The sequence below is a fragment of the Ciconia boyciana genome, chromosome 10 (genome assembly GCF_034638445.1).
Source record: "Ciconia boyciana chromosome 10, ASM3463844v1, whole genome shotgun sequence".
Taxonomy (NCBI): domain Eukaryota; kingdom Metazoa; phylum Chordata; class Aves; order Ciconiiformes; family Ciconiidae; genus Ciconia; species Ciconia boyciana.
Window position 1 is genome coordinate 24,092,704 of NC_132943.1, and position 15,804 is coordinate 24,108,507.

Below are 15,804 nucleotides of genomic sequence, written 5' to 3' on the forward strand. Positions count from 1 at the left end.
CAGCCTCACTTTAACTTTCATCAGGGACTTTGGCTGAGTTGCTCCTATGAATTAATGTGGCCATTGCACTGCAGTAAGACTACTAGCTATTCTTTATTTTATATAATAGAGATACTCTTTATTTTATACAATACAGAGAGAAAAAGCTTTCAAGAGTTACCAGAGAATGTTACTTTTTTAGCTCTTTCTCTGTTAAATAAACCTCTCATGGTGCTGCAGGATACCAGCTACATCATAAAATGGGTGTGCAGTGAAGCTTCCCCATCTAATTATATTCTTGCAGGTTAATGTCACTGCTTCCAAAACTGGAGGCAGGCAACATCAGGGTGACTCTGGAGCTACTTACGGATATAGAGGCAGTAATAGCTTGCTTCAGTCTGCCTCAGAACCCAAAGGGGGGAAGAGCAGACGGAAACAGTCCTGCTCATTTAATAATTAATCATCAACTAATGTTGTCTTGTCTTTTCTGATAAGGAACTCTTTGTAAGTGCTAAGTGGGAAATGCACTTATTAGATCAGCTGTGGGCAGCCTGAAGGTCACTGTGCAGCAGGGCAGCACTGCAGTGCTCTAAGTGTGGAGCAGCTGGGTGTTTGCTTAATATTTAAGCCTTGACAGGAACCATAGAAAAGGTATTAGGTCAGCTGAGAAACCTGGCTTGCTTGTGCTCTTCACACACCTACTACCTCTGGTTCTGCAAAAAACACTGCTGGCAAAGGGGTTTGATTGTTCCACCTCTTTTTACAATGGTTTGGTGGTTACACCACTTAACCCAGTGGCTATTCATCCTTTGTGTTAAATATTTGATTAGAATTCTGTTCCCAGGTGAACAGTCTAAAAGGTTAAGGAACAGGCTGTCCTCAATGCTGCTGCTCTGTCCCAATGACAGTTATCACATAAGTGGAACATCCAACGTAGGAAGTAGGAACAACTTCCCTCCCCTTCACTGAAAAAACTTTCAGCCTCTGCTTTGTGACAGTCTTCTGGAAGAGGTGAGTTCTGAATAGTCTCAGGTAGATGGTAGGTGAACCAGCTTCTCATGTCCTGCACAAGTGTGTAAGTTGTTTACCTCTGAGAGCTGTGGGGAAACACAGCCACTTCTTTCTTTATGAGAGAGAGGGTGATTCTCTCCTCACCTCTTGAAAGAGAGGGATTAGGTATCAGGGAAGGCTTTAGGGCTAAAAACCCTAAATCCCACCGAGAAGAGGGATTTAACCACGTGGCCTTCCTTGACCATGAAACTGGTTGCTCTGACTTGCATGCATTGATACCCAACTTGTCCCATACGTTGCCCATAGGGAACAGTGGACTCTCTCTGCATTGCAACATGGATGTGTCTACAAGGTGAGGTACAGCGTTGCTAGCATGAAGTATTGCTAAAGGAGACCAGCCTTCTTTGATGACTTGCATACCAACATACAGAAAGCATCACTTACTATTTCTTCTATCTTGCAGACATGTGCACATCGCTATGAGAAAAGGCAGTATGTAAACACAGTGCAGGAAACCCGGGATATCATTGGAAGGTGCTACGTGCTGAGCCAGGATCTCACTATTAAGGATGATATGGATAATGGAGTATGGAGTTTTTGTGATGGTCGTTTAAGAGGCCATGAGAAGTTTGGTTCCTGTCAGCAAGGTGTTGCTGCTACTTTCACTAGAGACTATCATTATATTGTGTTTGGTGCCCCAGGCACTTACAATTGGAAAGGTACGACCTGGCTTCCTTCCTGCCTACCCTTCCCATTTCCTCTGAGATTGCTCACAAGGGTTGCATCCTAAGTTTTGATTTTTTTTTTTTTTAGAGGGGGGAGGGGATAATAGGGATCTAATGATTTTACCCTGTTTTCACAAAATGCTATGCTCCTGTATCAAAAGTATTTACTGAAGTTCCTTTAAATATCTTTGAGGGAGTACTTATGAATGGATAATGGAACTTTGCATATATGTACAGCAAATTTTTCCCTTGTTAGTCTTAATCTTATGGTGGGATTGAGTGCTTGCTTTGAGACTTCCATACTGGAACAAATTACTAAATTATTTTAAAGTTATTTGACCAACCTTTTTTCCTGCATTTGAGCAAATGTTAGATAGCTGCACTGAGATATTTGTTTATTCTGCAGTATTCTCCACTTTATTCTTTGTGAAGTCTGTGGAAAGTAGTACTTCCCAAATTAAATACTGGAGGATTGCAGGAAGATAACTGAACAGAGCAATACTACATGTATTCATAGCTAAATCGATGGATATCCATGTAAAATTCCACGGATAACCTGTCTGTCTAAGAGCCAAGTACTCTATATCATCTAGGAGATACTCCAAAACTTAACGGAAAAAACCCATACGTTTTCTCTGTTATTTTATATTGAGAAGCATTTAAATGGCCAGCTCTGTCTCTTTTTCTTAAAGTGATTTTTCCCTCGCACTTCATCACACCAACAGCTGTAAATACTTCCCTCTTTAGAACATCTGATCCTTGAGCCATTACATTTTTTTTCCTCGTACACCTGTGCCTGCTATATGAACCATGCAAAATCTTTGAGTTAAGCTCTGGCACAAGGTGTACTTTAGTGAAAACTTAATCTTCCACGTATCTGTCAACAAAATCTGACCAAGCTGAAACAGCATATTGAGTTCAGACACTGGCTTACTTTAATTGCAGAGAATGCTATGACAGTGTATCAGTCATAAGAGTACTCTTTTGTATCATGGAAAAACATGTTTGTGCCTGCCAAAATGTTAAATATGCCTGTTGATAAAAGGGAAGCACACGTTTTATCGAACAATAGCTCTTTTCCCCTTAAATAATGTTTTCTAAATATATCACCAGTGTTTGTCATAGCTGAACGGTAATTTTTTTTTTTTTTGGTATTCCTGTGTGCTTACCTCCCTTCTAAGAGAGGCTTTATGAGGTTAAGAACTGTGGGATGAGGGTGGTTCCTGACCAAGTTGGTCCCATGTTTTTGTTGAGAATTTCCTTCATACCCCACGTTTTCCAGATCATTGCATGGCCTCTCTGGAGAGCAGCGTAAGATTCTGGCACACAGATAGAACTTAGAAATTCATTGCCTTTTGAAAACGCTTGCACCCAGTGCACTATTCTGTGTTTGTCCCATTTAAACAGCAGTCACTATCTCATTCATCGTAATTAATGTTAGTTGGGAACCATTTATCTGTTATTTTTCTCCTTTACCATTCATTTGCTTTTATTTTATCATTTCATTTCTTCAGGGGTGGTTCGTGCAGAGCAAAAGAATCAGACATTTTATGATCTGGGTATCTTTGATGATGGGCCTTACGAAGTTGGTGATGAGAGCCGCCAAGATAAGAATCTAGTTCCTGTTCCAGCTAACAGTTACTTAGGTAGGATGAAGTACATCTGGTAAATCTCTTTAGGCTTCTTAAACATTTGTGATCCCAGCCTGGTGCAATGATACAAAATGGGAGCAGAAAATCCTTCATTTGTGGACCCTGTAACATGTTAACCAGTTTGGGTAATTCACATCTCCTTCCACATTTATGGGCCAGTTTTAAGTGTAAGGTGATACTCTGCTGAGGTACCTAGAAGAGCTGCTAAAGTAATGAGACATTTAAGAGCTGTGATGAGGACCTACCGATTCTCAGGAAGTAATGATAATCGCTCTAATGGTTAAGTACAGTGCATGGATCTGTAGTCCTTAGTCACAAGGTCTCTGCCATGTGGTGTTAGAAGGTTTATCAAAATTTGAGTTTCTGGATGTAACTGCTAAGACTGCAGTTTCTCTCTCCTGGCAGGTGAGTGCAGTATTTTTATTCTTCCACGTTTTTAAAACTCCAGTGGCCTTTTTACAGGCCTTTAAAATATCATAATATGAGTAGTGTTTATATTTTAAGCGTGTGTGTGTGTGTTGCAGGAGGTGAGTCTCTTGTACTTTGTGCACACACGAAAGCAGAAATATGTCCTTAGGCCAGTGGATGTTACTGTACACCAGTGAGGTACGTTGGTGCAGAGAAAAGGCTGCGCTGCATTTTTGGAAAGGCCTCAAGTGCAAAGAACCTTTCTGCTCTAGTGCAGGTTTCTGTGGTGTATTGATCCACTGCTGTTGGCATATGCAACAAATACAATTTTGGTAACTTGAAACTGGAATGTCTGTGTGAGTGGTGGAAAGCTGAACACGTGGGAAGGGCATTGCTAATATAAAAAGTAAAAGCAAGTGAAGAAAAGAGCCAACTTAAAGCTACATATCTGTTAGAAGAAATAGAACATAAACTTCCCTTAAATATCAGCAGTGATTGCTGGGGGGTGGTGGTGGTGGGGGCATCGTAAGAGGTTACATTAGAAAGACAAGCTGATAGCTTCTTCTGGTGAAATAAGAATTGGTAAGGTGAGGAGTGCTGTGGAGGTTCACACTTCTGCTGTGAGCAGAGTAACACTGACTTCTTGCAGCTTCATAACAAATGCATTTATCTCCTAAATGTAAGTGCTGCCTTTGGTTTGTCACAATCAAAACCACTTCCAGGCAAGCCTGCTGTTTGCTGGCATTGCTGTTCCCTCTGTTTAGCCAGTAAACAAACGTGGTTATAGCTGCTTTGCCTAACTGCTATTTTTTTCTCTTCAATCTTTCACTCGTGTTTACAGGTCTTCTGTTTTTGACAGCTGTATCTGATACTCATCCAGATCAGTTTGTATACAAAACATTGCCTCCTGGCATACAGCTGGACAAATCGGTGGATGTAATGATGAATAGCTACTTAGGTTTGTGGTGGCAGCATCTGGTCGGATGTAATCTCCAGACCTTTGATGTGATCCTCTCCCCTCCATCCCCCCTCATCTCAAATACATTGCAAGTAAAAGCATGTAAAAACAGGGATTCAGATGAAGAGTAGCTTGCAAAATAATGTGGCTTCAGAGAAACACTGATTTGTCATGCATTTCTCCAAACCCTCTCATCCCTCCCCCAGATGGGACTCCCTGAATTTTTCTGAAACTGTCTCATTGTGAATTGCTGTAATTGAGAATTTTCATAGTGGTGGTGAAGTGTTTCAGAAGGGAGATTTCTATCTGCTGGCTAGTATCTTTCTTCCTTGCAATGTGCGTAATTTTCTACTTTGGCCTACTGGATATGTTGGTATATGCAGTATATTCTTTTAACTCAGGTTCTCATGTTTTCTAAAATGCATTGACTTTTATAAAGCATACGTAAGACTAAATTCATTCGAACGTGTCCTTCAGGGTTGCATTAAATCAAAATTGCCAATTTCGCCATTACTGTGTAAGGTGATTCTCAAATACCGTATACATCATTCACGTGCAACACTGTGCTTGTGCAGTACATTTTGCATGTTTGCAACAGAATGGTATTGACTTGTACTTAGGAGGTTTTAGAATGATTTTGCCAGAGGTGAAATACTCGAGCTATATTCAAGTGGTAAGCTGTAGTCAGTTCTAAGCTGGTATGTTTAAAAATGATCTTGCATTTGGTGTCTGTGAAAAGCAGATCTGAGTGAGCAATGAAATAATACGTTTTGTGGGGGAAATACTTAAATGTAATGTATGGAGAAACGTAGACTTGTAAACGTGCATTCACCAGTTCAAAGAGAAATGGAGAATTCCCAGTATATCATACTCTGCTTTAGACAAAACTTGTATTCAATATACCACTTTAATATAGTAGGGGGATTTATTTTTCCTATTAACAATACAAGCTGTTAGTTTGTTTGTTTATATTTTCTTTCTTTCTCTGTTAAAGGTTTCTCTTTGGACTCTGGTAAAGGAATTGTCTCCCAAGATGAGATGACTTTTGTGTCTGGTGCCCCAAGAGCCAACCACAGCGGAGCAGTTGTTTTACTGAAAAAAGAGAAGAATCAGAGAGCCCTTTCACTCGAGCACATGTTTGAAGGAGAAGGGCTGGCCTCTTCCTTTGGCTATGATGTTGCTGTTGTGGATCTCAACAGCGATGGGTATGGCCTTGGTTAACTCCTGCTGCCTGTATAATGAAGGATGGCAATCTGCTTTAATTCTGCTTTGGTTTTTCACATTAGAAATGCAAGGAACGCCAAATCCCATCTTCCATATTTTGCTGCAGGAAATGGCAACCATCTCAGTCAGGACACTGTCTACATTTCTAATTATAGAAAAGAGTTTATTTAAATTTAAACAATTAGTGTAAACAAAGAAGAAACAAATCTCGTAGGGAAGTGGTTGAGTCACCATGCCTGAAGGTATTTAAAAGACGTGTAGATGTGGTGCTTAGGGACATGGTTTAGTGGTGGACTTGGCAGTGCTAGGTTAGTGGTTGCACTCGATGACCTTAAGGGTCTTTTCCAACCTAAACGATTCTATGGTTCTGCACCCAAAGCAGGCCCTAGAAGATCCTTGTACGTCACAAAGGAAATACAGTCAGCTTGTAGTATCAGTGGAGCTGTTGTTGCTCAACCAGTTTAATGGACTTTTCAGTCTTTGTTCAGCAGCTCTTTGGCTAGCTGCCCTTGAGACCGCAGTCTGATCAGTTATTTTTCACCGTTCTTCTGTAAAAGCACTGCTTTTTTTTTCTTTAAGATGGCAAGACATTGTTGTTGGAGCCCCGCAGTATTTTGACAGAAGTGGAGATATCGGTGGTGCTGTGTACATCTACATTAACCGGCAAGGCAAATGGGAAGGAGTAAAACCTATTCGCTTAAATGGAAGTGCTGACTCCATGTTTGGTCTTGCAGTTGAAAATGTTGGGGACATTAATTGGGATGGATATCCAGGTGAGCGAAAAGCAATTACAATAAAAATGTATGTGACTTTTTTGCTAATGCCAGAGTTGGAACATCTTACCCTTACCATGATTGCAAGCTGCAGAAAGAGTAAGAATGATTTTAGATGTTGCAACTTATTTTCAACAGATATTGCAGTAGGGGCTCCATATGATGGTTTTGGCAAAGTATACATTTATCATGGATCCAAGAATGGAATAAATACAAAACCAGCACAGGTAATGAAATAACCTTTACTATATATAATTAGTCTTGCACAAAATTAAAGGAATGACAGGGCTATCCATCTTCTCCCTTTCTGTTACTGTTAGTGGGGTGGTGGGTATGCAGAAAAGTCACAGGACCCTTCAAGATTGCACTGCTGACCAGAAGGATTAGGAAATTCTTGATTTTAATACACATTTTTCTTTCCGGGGCAGTACTTTCGCACCAATAATATGTAGAGAAGGAAAAAGGCATGTAGATGTGTAAGTTTTGGGTTTTTGAAAGAAATTTGGGGATTTGAAAATAATTAGTTTCTTCATTTTCTCTTTCACTACTATTACTACACTTTCTTTTTTAATAAAAAATGTTTATGCCTTTTTCTTTTTTTCTTGAAGACCACTGTGTTCAGTCTGCAAGGTGAGAACGGAACTTGATTACACTTCCTAAAATACTGTTAGAATACTTTTTCAGTTTCAAGTGCCTATACTGCATAAATACTGTAATTATTATTTAACATTTCTATGCAAAACAGTTATTCCTGGTACTCACTGCTATTGCAAAGTAACTTCTTGGAAGAAAAGCAAATCATCTTGGCACTTCAGTGTCATTTACCTGAACACAGAGGTCCTATTTCCTTGTATCTCTTCTCTCCCCTTTTTTTTTTCCCTGGCCATAAGACACTGATGTTCACTTGTTACTTACTTCACTTTTACAGCTTTTAAATGTCTGAATTCCCTCAATCGGTTTGCTTTTTAGATTCTCGATGGTGAAAAAACAGGCACCAATTTCTTTGGTTACTCTATTGCTGGAAACATGGACCTGGACAAAAATTCCTACCCTGATATTGCTGTCGGTTCCCTTTCAGATTCTGTATCTGTGTTCAGGTATTATATACAGAACTGTAACTAATTACACCAAGGTTTTGGTTTTAGTTTTTTTTAAAAACAAACTCCTTAGAAGTAACAAAAAGCAGTTTGGCCTGGAGGCTATTTTTCCTTCTAGAAGTTGGAAATTTGGGGGCGGGGTGTCCATAAATTGGTTTGTTACTTTATCCCCCTCTTCTCAGTGAGAAGCTGCCTTACTACCACTATAGGGTAAGAAGGTGAATGTTGGCAGTTACTGTGGAGTGCTGATGGGTGTAGTGTATCTGTACCCTAGCTTTGCCCTGTGGTAACTTACTTGGATGCTCGTGTCCTTTGATGGCATTAAGGGTGATAAGTAATTCTTTGGCCTTAAGAAAGGAGAAGTTAACTGGTAGACTTGCTAGAGCTTTTGTTTGCTGCTGTTACATAAATCTAATCCTGCTTTACTGAAGATAGAGCAAACCAGACCAAACCCCCTCTTTTGTAGCTGAGGATCACAAAAGCAGTGAGGCATACGGCCTTGCCGAGGTCGTAGTGGGGTCCATGGAACAGCTGTGAGGAAGCCCCGCAGATAGGATCCTTTTGGATTTCTGTAGCACATGCCTTAATTAGGGATGGGGTCACGGTCTTTTACAGACCTCTGCTTTTTTTCCAGTTTAATGTACTGTTAAGTTGAATCACTGGTAATAAGCAGGAAGAGGACTGTCTCCTCATCAGAGCGGTGAATGCTGCATCAAGTTCAGGTCTTTGGTGGTTGCTGTCAGGTCCCAAAGGAGGAGGAGGAGCAGAAACTCCAAAACTGGTTATCTCAATTTTGGGGATGAAAACAACTCTACTTTTCAGACAGAACGACCTTTCCTACAATTTTTTGATGATCCCATCTCTAAGGTGTATAGTATCTGTGTACATAATTGGGATGTTCTTAAATACACTGAACAGCACCCAACAGAAGCAACTCCTATTGCTTGTGGAATGGAAGTTGCTTAGATTATTAAGTGTTCTGCTTACTCGAAAGGAGCTTTAATCATTTGCTGATAAGGGCAGTACAAAAACTTTTACAAAGATGAGAACAAAAACCTTTATGGTGACGAACAGTGAAAGGGGTGGCCCAGTTAAAAGAAATTTGCTAGAAAAGGAGGAAGTGGCTTACTGGCCATTTTAAACAACCCTTAGATGCTTCCATGAGAGCGGGATCAGTTCACTCATTTGTTTGTGTGAACTGTCTTTTCTTGTCTCTTCCAAAAAGGAAGAGAAAGGAAAAGTTGTCAGGCTGAATTACGGTTACAGCCTACATGCAGAGGAGTCAGGAAATGAAAACATCGTTTCCCACAGCCACCCAGGCTCCGCATTAAAGCTGTTGTGAACATTAATCTGAATGAACTTTAGTACCTACAGTTGGTCACAAGGGCTGAATTACCATTCGGGTGGGAACCATGACTTTGAATTTTGTGGTTTTTATATATATATAAGATGACAACCATAACATCACATTAATGTACCCTGCTCCCCTGTCAGGCATTTAATACAACTGTAGTCATTTCTTGTGACTTGCTTTGCTTAGCTTTAAATAGTTTTATTTTGTTTCTAACCATTATCAAAGCCAAACTCTGTGTTTCTTGGGGTGTCTTTATTGCAAATCAGTGCAGGCATGGAGGGCATCTGGGATTCACATGAATGGATTAATTAATCTTAACAGAAACTTTTCCTTCTTTTTTTACTCCTCCTTTTCATTCCCCATTTTTCCCCCAAATGAAGATCTCGGCCTGTGATAAGCATTAGAAGAAGCATTACAGTACAGCCTGACAGAATTGATCTAAAGAAAAAGAACCCTGAGGATCCTAGTGAAATATGGTAAATTAAAAAAAAATTACGTCGGAAGCCTTGGTGTATTGAGTTTTCTGTTGTCAAAATTCGTTCAGTCAGTGATGATGTTAAAGTGAAGGGATATGGCAGTCATGCAGGTTAAGCAAATGTACCTACATGAGATCATTTTGACTTCCTGAATTTGCTGTGACTGCTGTGCTAAAGACAAGGGGTGGAGTGTGTTCTGTTCATAATGCCCATTTCTGAAAATGAATGTCGCTTTGCCACTTAAGACTTTTACCACTTAACAAGTATCTTAACTTCAACAGTTTTCTCACGAGTAGGGATGTAAGAGCAAATACCAGAAAATATTTGTTTCTAATTGCTTACTAACCACATTTTCTTGCTTTGTAATTCAGTTTAGTAAGCAGCAAATTACTGTTTGAGCATGAAAACCACAGTCATAAGACTGATAATATCAGTCAATGGACTATTAAAACTTTTCAGTCTGTCGGACCATGCCTTATTAAAGTTAATATTAATTTCTTGGCACTTTTTACAGGATGGACGTGAAAGCATGTTTTCAATATACTGCAAACCCCAGTGATTTAAATCCAAGAATAAGTAAGTTTTGAAGATAAATATTTTTTGATCTGTTTGTCACATGGTTTGTTCTTTGTTTTTTCTTTATAGCGTATCATGGAAGAATAGTACTCAAATTATAGTGACTCATCTCAGACTGTGACTGTCAAATTTAAAATGTGACTCAATACTAAGGTCAATCAGCTATTGCACTATCTGTGTTTGGAGTGACATGTATTTAGAGTCATGCTGGTATGTTAGGCAGTTCTGTGGATGACAGACTGAACCGAAGCTTTCTAGGTAATATAACTGCCAGTGAGCACATGGCTGCCGTCCAGACCAAAACCAGTTTGCCCCTCTAGCTTACTGCTGCTTTAGAAAATAGTTTTAAAAGCCCATTTTATACATCATTAGTAAGCATTATTTCTTATTGGAGACTTGCCCTATAAAACAGTGTTCTCTATTCATGAAAGTGGTTTTGTGGAAATCAGTAACAGAAGCGAAAAACCTTTGTATTAATAGGAGCCTGGAAGACTGTGCCATATGTACAGTTAACAATGTAAAGCATTAGTTTCTCACGTCTCCCGTTTTTTCTCTTGTTACAATGCTGCTGTTACTACACCTCAAAAAACTGCACAGGATTTTGAGAGGAAATGAGAAGAATTTTAAGCTCAAACCTCCTTCTCCGCCTGTGTTGTCTTGAGTTTCTCAGTTACCTGTAAAATCCATAGGATGTGCTTGAATAAGGTCCTGGTCCTTCAACAGGTCAAGTGCTTCCAGCTCTCCGAGGCGGCTCACATGTGCCCCATCTGCATGCTCCCGAGGCTTGGCACGCTGGGTCTTGTTCCCAGCCTCGCAACATGGAATTAGCTCCGTGAATACAGAGATGATTAAAAGATGCAGAGAGTTCAGATCTATCAAAACTTGCCTCAGCATACAACTAGGAAGCTCTAGTCACACTTTTGCTTTCAGTGTTACAATTAACAGTGTACCTTGACCTCAAAATCCTGCTGGCTGTTTAGGTGCTATTTGGGACAAAACAGATCAAGGACAGCAGAGTCCAGAGCATTTACAAAGTTTTGTGTCTCAGCCCTCTACTGGCTCCACAGCAGCAATGACAGCTCCTCCAGCCAGCTCTGCACGCTGGTACAGTCATGAGGTACTTTTGGAATAAAAGGATTTGGTTTAGAAGTTTCCTTTAGATACACACACAGGGTACCTGGCCCTCAACTGGAGAGGGACAAAACTGACAGATGGAGAAAGTTTTGTAAATAACTGAAAACAGTTTGTGAAGCCCAGCACTGGCTGAAACAGTCTTCTAGAATAATGTTGTAAGATCATACCTGGAGAAATTAAAGTTCTTTTTAGTAAGGCAAGGGTTCTTTTTTATAGTGACCTATTTTATTTCTTCATATAGAGATCAACTACACATTTGAAGCAGAAAACGAGAGGAGGCAGTTAGGCCTGCCGTCTAGGGTACGGTTTAAAGACCACCTCTCTGATCAGTTTACTGCAAGTACAACCCTACGGGGGCAGAATTCAAAAGAGTGTGTGACAACCAAGCTTGTACTGCAGGTAAGGCAGAGTATTTTGTTTTTATTTCATTTAGATCCATTTAAAACAAAAGTATGCTCTTTTTTCAGCCTCATGGTACCTTTGTATATAATTTAAGTCACATGCAATATAAAGCTTCAAAACTAGAAAACCACCATAGTTAAGTAGTACCTTACTATTCCGTGCACACATGCTGCTTCCTCCTGTTGCCTTTCTTCCAACGTATGAATAAAAGTTGTAGCCACTGCAGCATGCTCTGGAGGTCAACAGAACTAATTTAGAACAATAGAGAGGGAATAAATGCCAAAAAATTGGAGAGCAATTTCCAACAGAAGTAACTGTTATAGAATTTAACGGTGTGACTGGCTAGGAAAAGAATTTTAACCCACGGGTTTTGGAGGGGATGAACGGGCAGGACAAGAAAGCTTGGTGTGTGCTCTCTGCCTTGGCTGCTACACTGGCCCTTAAAGGTGGCATTGCTCCAGAAGCTGAACAAATTCACTGTCTGTGGCTCAGCAGTAATGAGCCAGCCTCCAAGGTTGCTTTTGACCACAGCAAATTAAAGAGCTTGAACTTATGCAATAGGGAGAAAGTGTATTATTTTACTGTTGTAGTGTGAATTTCACTTGCCTGAGTTACCATCTGTTGTTCCTAGGAATTCTTAATGGTGAGAGAAATAATCTGATTGGGAAGCCAGAAAAAAAAAAGACAGTAGGGCTAGGCTCCTTGTGTTCTTGCACATTTTTAGAAAATGCTGGGTTTCTGTATAGTGAATAGTTTTAATACTGCACAATGTAGCAGAAAAGATTTTGCTGTACTGCTTGTTCTAAAATGTGTATCAAAAGCTAGTCTTTGTGTTGTTTTTTTTTCTTCTCTGCACTGTACACTAACTATGCCATTTAAAATATTTTAACAGGAAAAAATTAAAGATAAGCTACGCCCCATTCCAATATCAGTAAGTGTTAAAATTGCTGGCCTGGAGTCTAGCTCACCATCCACAAGAAGAGAGAGAGCACTTCCGGATCTTATACCAATTCTAAATTCAAATGAATCTGAAACAAAGACTGCAAAAGTAAGCCTTTGATATCACATTTTCCCGTAAATCTGCACTTTGATAAATCACTGAGTTTTAAAGACTGCAGAAAGCTAAATTATGACCAAAGGAAATAACTGGGGTGGCACTGGACTTGTAACTACTGGCTTATATTTTATATTTTGTTATTAACTTGTTACGAAATGTTTTGAACTAGATCCTGTGTTTCTTTTGCAACAAAAGTAAAGCTGGTTTAGCTGCTAGGTTTTTTTTTTTCTCTCCCCAACAAGTTTAGGAGGAAACGTACTTTTGACTAAAAATGGAAATGCATCGTCTCCTGCTGTGAACACTTGTCCCACACCACAAAATAATGTACAGTCTAATTCTTCCATGGTTAGGATGCTGTACCAGCATTAGAGCTCTGCAGCAGTGATGTAAAAGAGAGGGAATATCTTGGGTAAAAGATCTCATTTCCTCAACACTCATTGAAGAATCAGACTTAAGGATGTTTTTCCTCATTAGAAGTGTACCCCTCACTTACAATTATCTAACTCTGCCTTTTAGTCACATTTAAAGTTTTAAATTATCAGCATCAAGGGCTATGTCTCACAAAGAAAAACTGTCTTGACAGTCAAGAAGTAAGAGTCAGCTTAAAATCTTACTCTGTCCAGGAAAATGTCTCTGAGTTCCCTGTAGATTCTTTATGCAGTGCATATCAGAAATCTTGTTTTAAGCTAGTATTGTGTGGCATGCAGTAAAAGTGCTTTGGTTTTATTTAGGTGGAGTTCTTAAAAGAAGGATGTGGAGAAGACAATGAATGTCACAGCAATCTGAAACTTCAGTACCGGTTTTGCACTAGAGAAGGAAATGAAGACAGGTTTACTTACTTACCGATGTAAGCCTTGATTAATGCATTGCTGAAATTCAAATTATTAACAAGTGCTTAAAAGAACTTTTAGGAGAGGGTTTTGGGAGATAGAGCAGCTTTGTTCTGTTAGTCTGGCAAACCCAGCCCTGTGTAGTAGTACTGGTCTGACAGGGTGAGGAAGGTGGGGGAGTGGGAATGAGCTTTAGAAGAAGAGAGGTGGTACAGAGTCAAAGGGATACAAAGTGGCCACAGCTGTCCAGGTGTGGGCTAAAAGTTAGGAAAAAAAAGTTTCTAACCCCTGGAGAAATGAGATTCTAAATCAGCCTTGCAGGAGTTTATTGTGTGTGCTACTGTTAACTATTTTTGAGATTAAATTTGATGGGCGAGTATGACGACATGATATACTATTGTCTAGTAGCCTAAGACAAGCAGTTACAGGGAAGTGAACAGAGAAATCATTTCACCATAACATGCACCTAACACCCTGCTGCATCCCTCCTCCCTGGCGAGCCACTGAATTTAGAAAAGAGTTGTAAAACAAACAAAAGGAAGTATGCTTACTCACTGTCAACAGTCAAGTCACCTTTAGCAGTGAGTGCCTCAATCAGACTGGGAAGCCAAAAGCATTTATACTTTACAAGAAAAAAGTAGGTCAGTAGATTTATTCAGAGAAAATTCATCACTATGAAACATGAGCCAGATGCAAGTGCTGGTTCAGAAATACTATGAACTCTTGATTACTTGAGGGGTGTATCAGTCTGTTCTATCCTGTTACCTGCTGGCCACTTTCAGAGACAAAATACTGGTCTGGGAAAAAACAACTACGACCATTCACGTGTTTATGGTCTTACACTGATTCTTCCCTAATAGAGGGAATTATATTTGGGTAAACCACAGTAAGAAGCAAACTTCCATACACATTTGCTCTCCTAATGCACACAACCCTGTATACTCTGTTTCTGTAGTGAAAATGGCATGCCAGTGCTTGTTCTGAAAGATCAGAAAGATATTGCCCTGGAAATAACAGTGACAAACAATCCATCTGATGCAAAAAATCTACAAAGAGATGGTGAAGATGCGTATGAAGCTAAACTAATTGCAACTTTTCCAGACAGTCTGACATATTCTGCATTCAGGGAGATGCGGGGTTATCCTGTAAGTATTTTTTTGAGAAAAGATATTAAAATTTTTAAATATTTTCAGCATATTTTTACTTTTACATGTATTCTGTTTAATCAGGAAAAACAGCTAACATGCGGTGCTAACCAAAATGGTTCTCAAGCAGAGTGTGAACTTGGAAATCCTTTCAAAAGAAATTCCAATGTAAGTTGCACCTGTTTTACTCAAGTTATAAAATCTGATTCCTGACTGCAGTCATCCAAAGTTTCTGTGTGTCATAACTGGCAATTTGATTGGGACCTGCCTTTTTAACTCTAGAACTTAATGGTGTATTTCTGTAATACTGCATATATTAATATATTTTATAAAATGTTTACCTATCTATCTCATGGATCTTCTTTCTTGTCTAGGTAACCTTTTATCTGATCTTGAGTACCACAAAAGTTAATGTTGATACAACAGACTTGGACATTAATCTGAAGCTGGAAACGTAAGTTTTCTTTGTGTGCACGCACTATGTTTTTATATACAGTTGTAAAACATACTGAATTAATTTGTTTGATTCACAAAAGCAATTTAATAGTAAAGTGAAAACCGCTAAATTTATAAAATAAACAGCATTGTTTCCTTTTCGTTGTAGAACAAGCACTCAAGTTAATTTGACTCCAATTACAGCTAGTGCTAAAGTGGTTCTTGAATTGCTTTTATCACTCACTGGGTAAGTGTTGATAGCATAACAAGTGGGGGGGGGGGGGGCTGGGGAACGACAGTTTTGCTGCAGACTTCATTAAAATCTGATTATTCTCCTTCCCCACTCCCATCTGAACAGAGTCGCCAAGCCTTCTCAGGTATATTTTGGAGGTAACATCGTTGGTGAGAGTGCTATGAAATCTGAAGATCATATTGGAAACCTCATAGAGTATGAATTCAGAGTGAGTAATTTAGATTAATGCCAACAGCTGCTTTTAATCAAATGAATGGCTTTTCTCTTTATGGGTATGAACACTTGGAAAAGTTGGTGGATTTAAAATTGGCTTTT

At 39.4% G+C, this 15,804-nt stretch overlaps 1 protein-coding gene and 1 long non-coding RNA gene across 6 annotated transcripts in view; one reads left to right on the top strand and one right to left on the bottom strand.

The window, feature by feature from the left end:
• The window catches only part of ITGA6 (integrin subunit alpha 6), a 47,023-nt gene that overhangs the window by 22,375 nt on the left and 8,844 nt on the right, over positions 1–15,804 (top strand). For all 3 annotated transcript variants that reach the window (XM_072874294.1, XM_072874296.1, XM_072874295.1), the window contains exons 4-19: positions 1,454–1,709; positions 3,230–3,361; positions 5,728–5,938; positions 6,537–6,730; positions 6,869–6,957; positions 7,700–7,827; positions 9,562–9,657; positions 10,172–10,233; positions 11,609–11,766; positions 12,662–12,817; positions 13,558–13,673; positions 14,612–14,801; positions 14,886–14,969; positions 15,176–15,255; positions 15,406–15,483; positions 15,595–15,697. In XM_072874294.1, coding sequence (XP_072730395.1) covers positions 1,454–1,709; positions 3,230–3,361; positions 5,728–5,938; positions 6,537–6,730; positions 6,869–6,957; positions 7,700–7,827; positions 9,562–9,657; positions 10,172–10,233; positions 11,609–11,766; positions 12,662–12,817; positions 13,558–13,673; positions 14,612–14,801; positions 14,886–14,969; positions 15,176–15,255; positions 15,406–15,483; positions 15,595–15,697 — 2,133 coding nt within the window. The remainder of the gene's footprint in view (positions 1–1,453; positions 1,710–3,229; positions 3,362–5,727; positions 5,939–6,536; positions 6,731–6,868; positions 6,958–7,699; positions 7,828–9,561; positions 9,658–10,171; positions 10,234–11,608; positions 11,767–12,661; positions 12,818–13,557; positions 13,674–14,611; positions 14,802–14,885; positions 14,970–15,175; positions 15,256–15,405; positions 15,484–15,594; positions 15,698–15,804) is intronic.
• The window catches only part of LOC140657372 (uncharacterized), a 35,784-nt gene continuing 25,906 nt past the window's right edge, over positions 5,927–15,804 (bottom strand). For 2 of the 3 annotated variants that reach the window (XR_012044301.1, XR_012044299.1), the window contains exon 3: positions 5,927–12,017. This is a non-coding gene — a long non-coding RNA (uncharacterized lncRNA). The remainder of the gene's footprint in view (positions 12,018–15,804) is intronic. The other variant, XR_012044300.1, reaches the window with a different exon arrangement.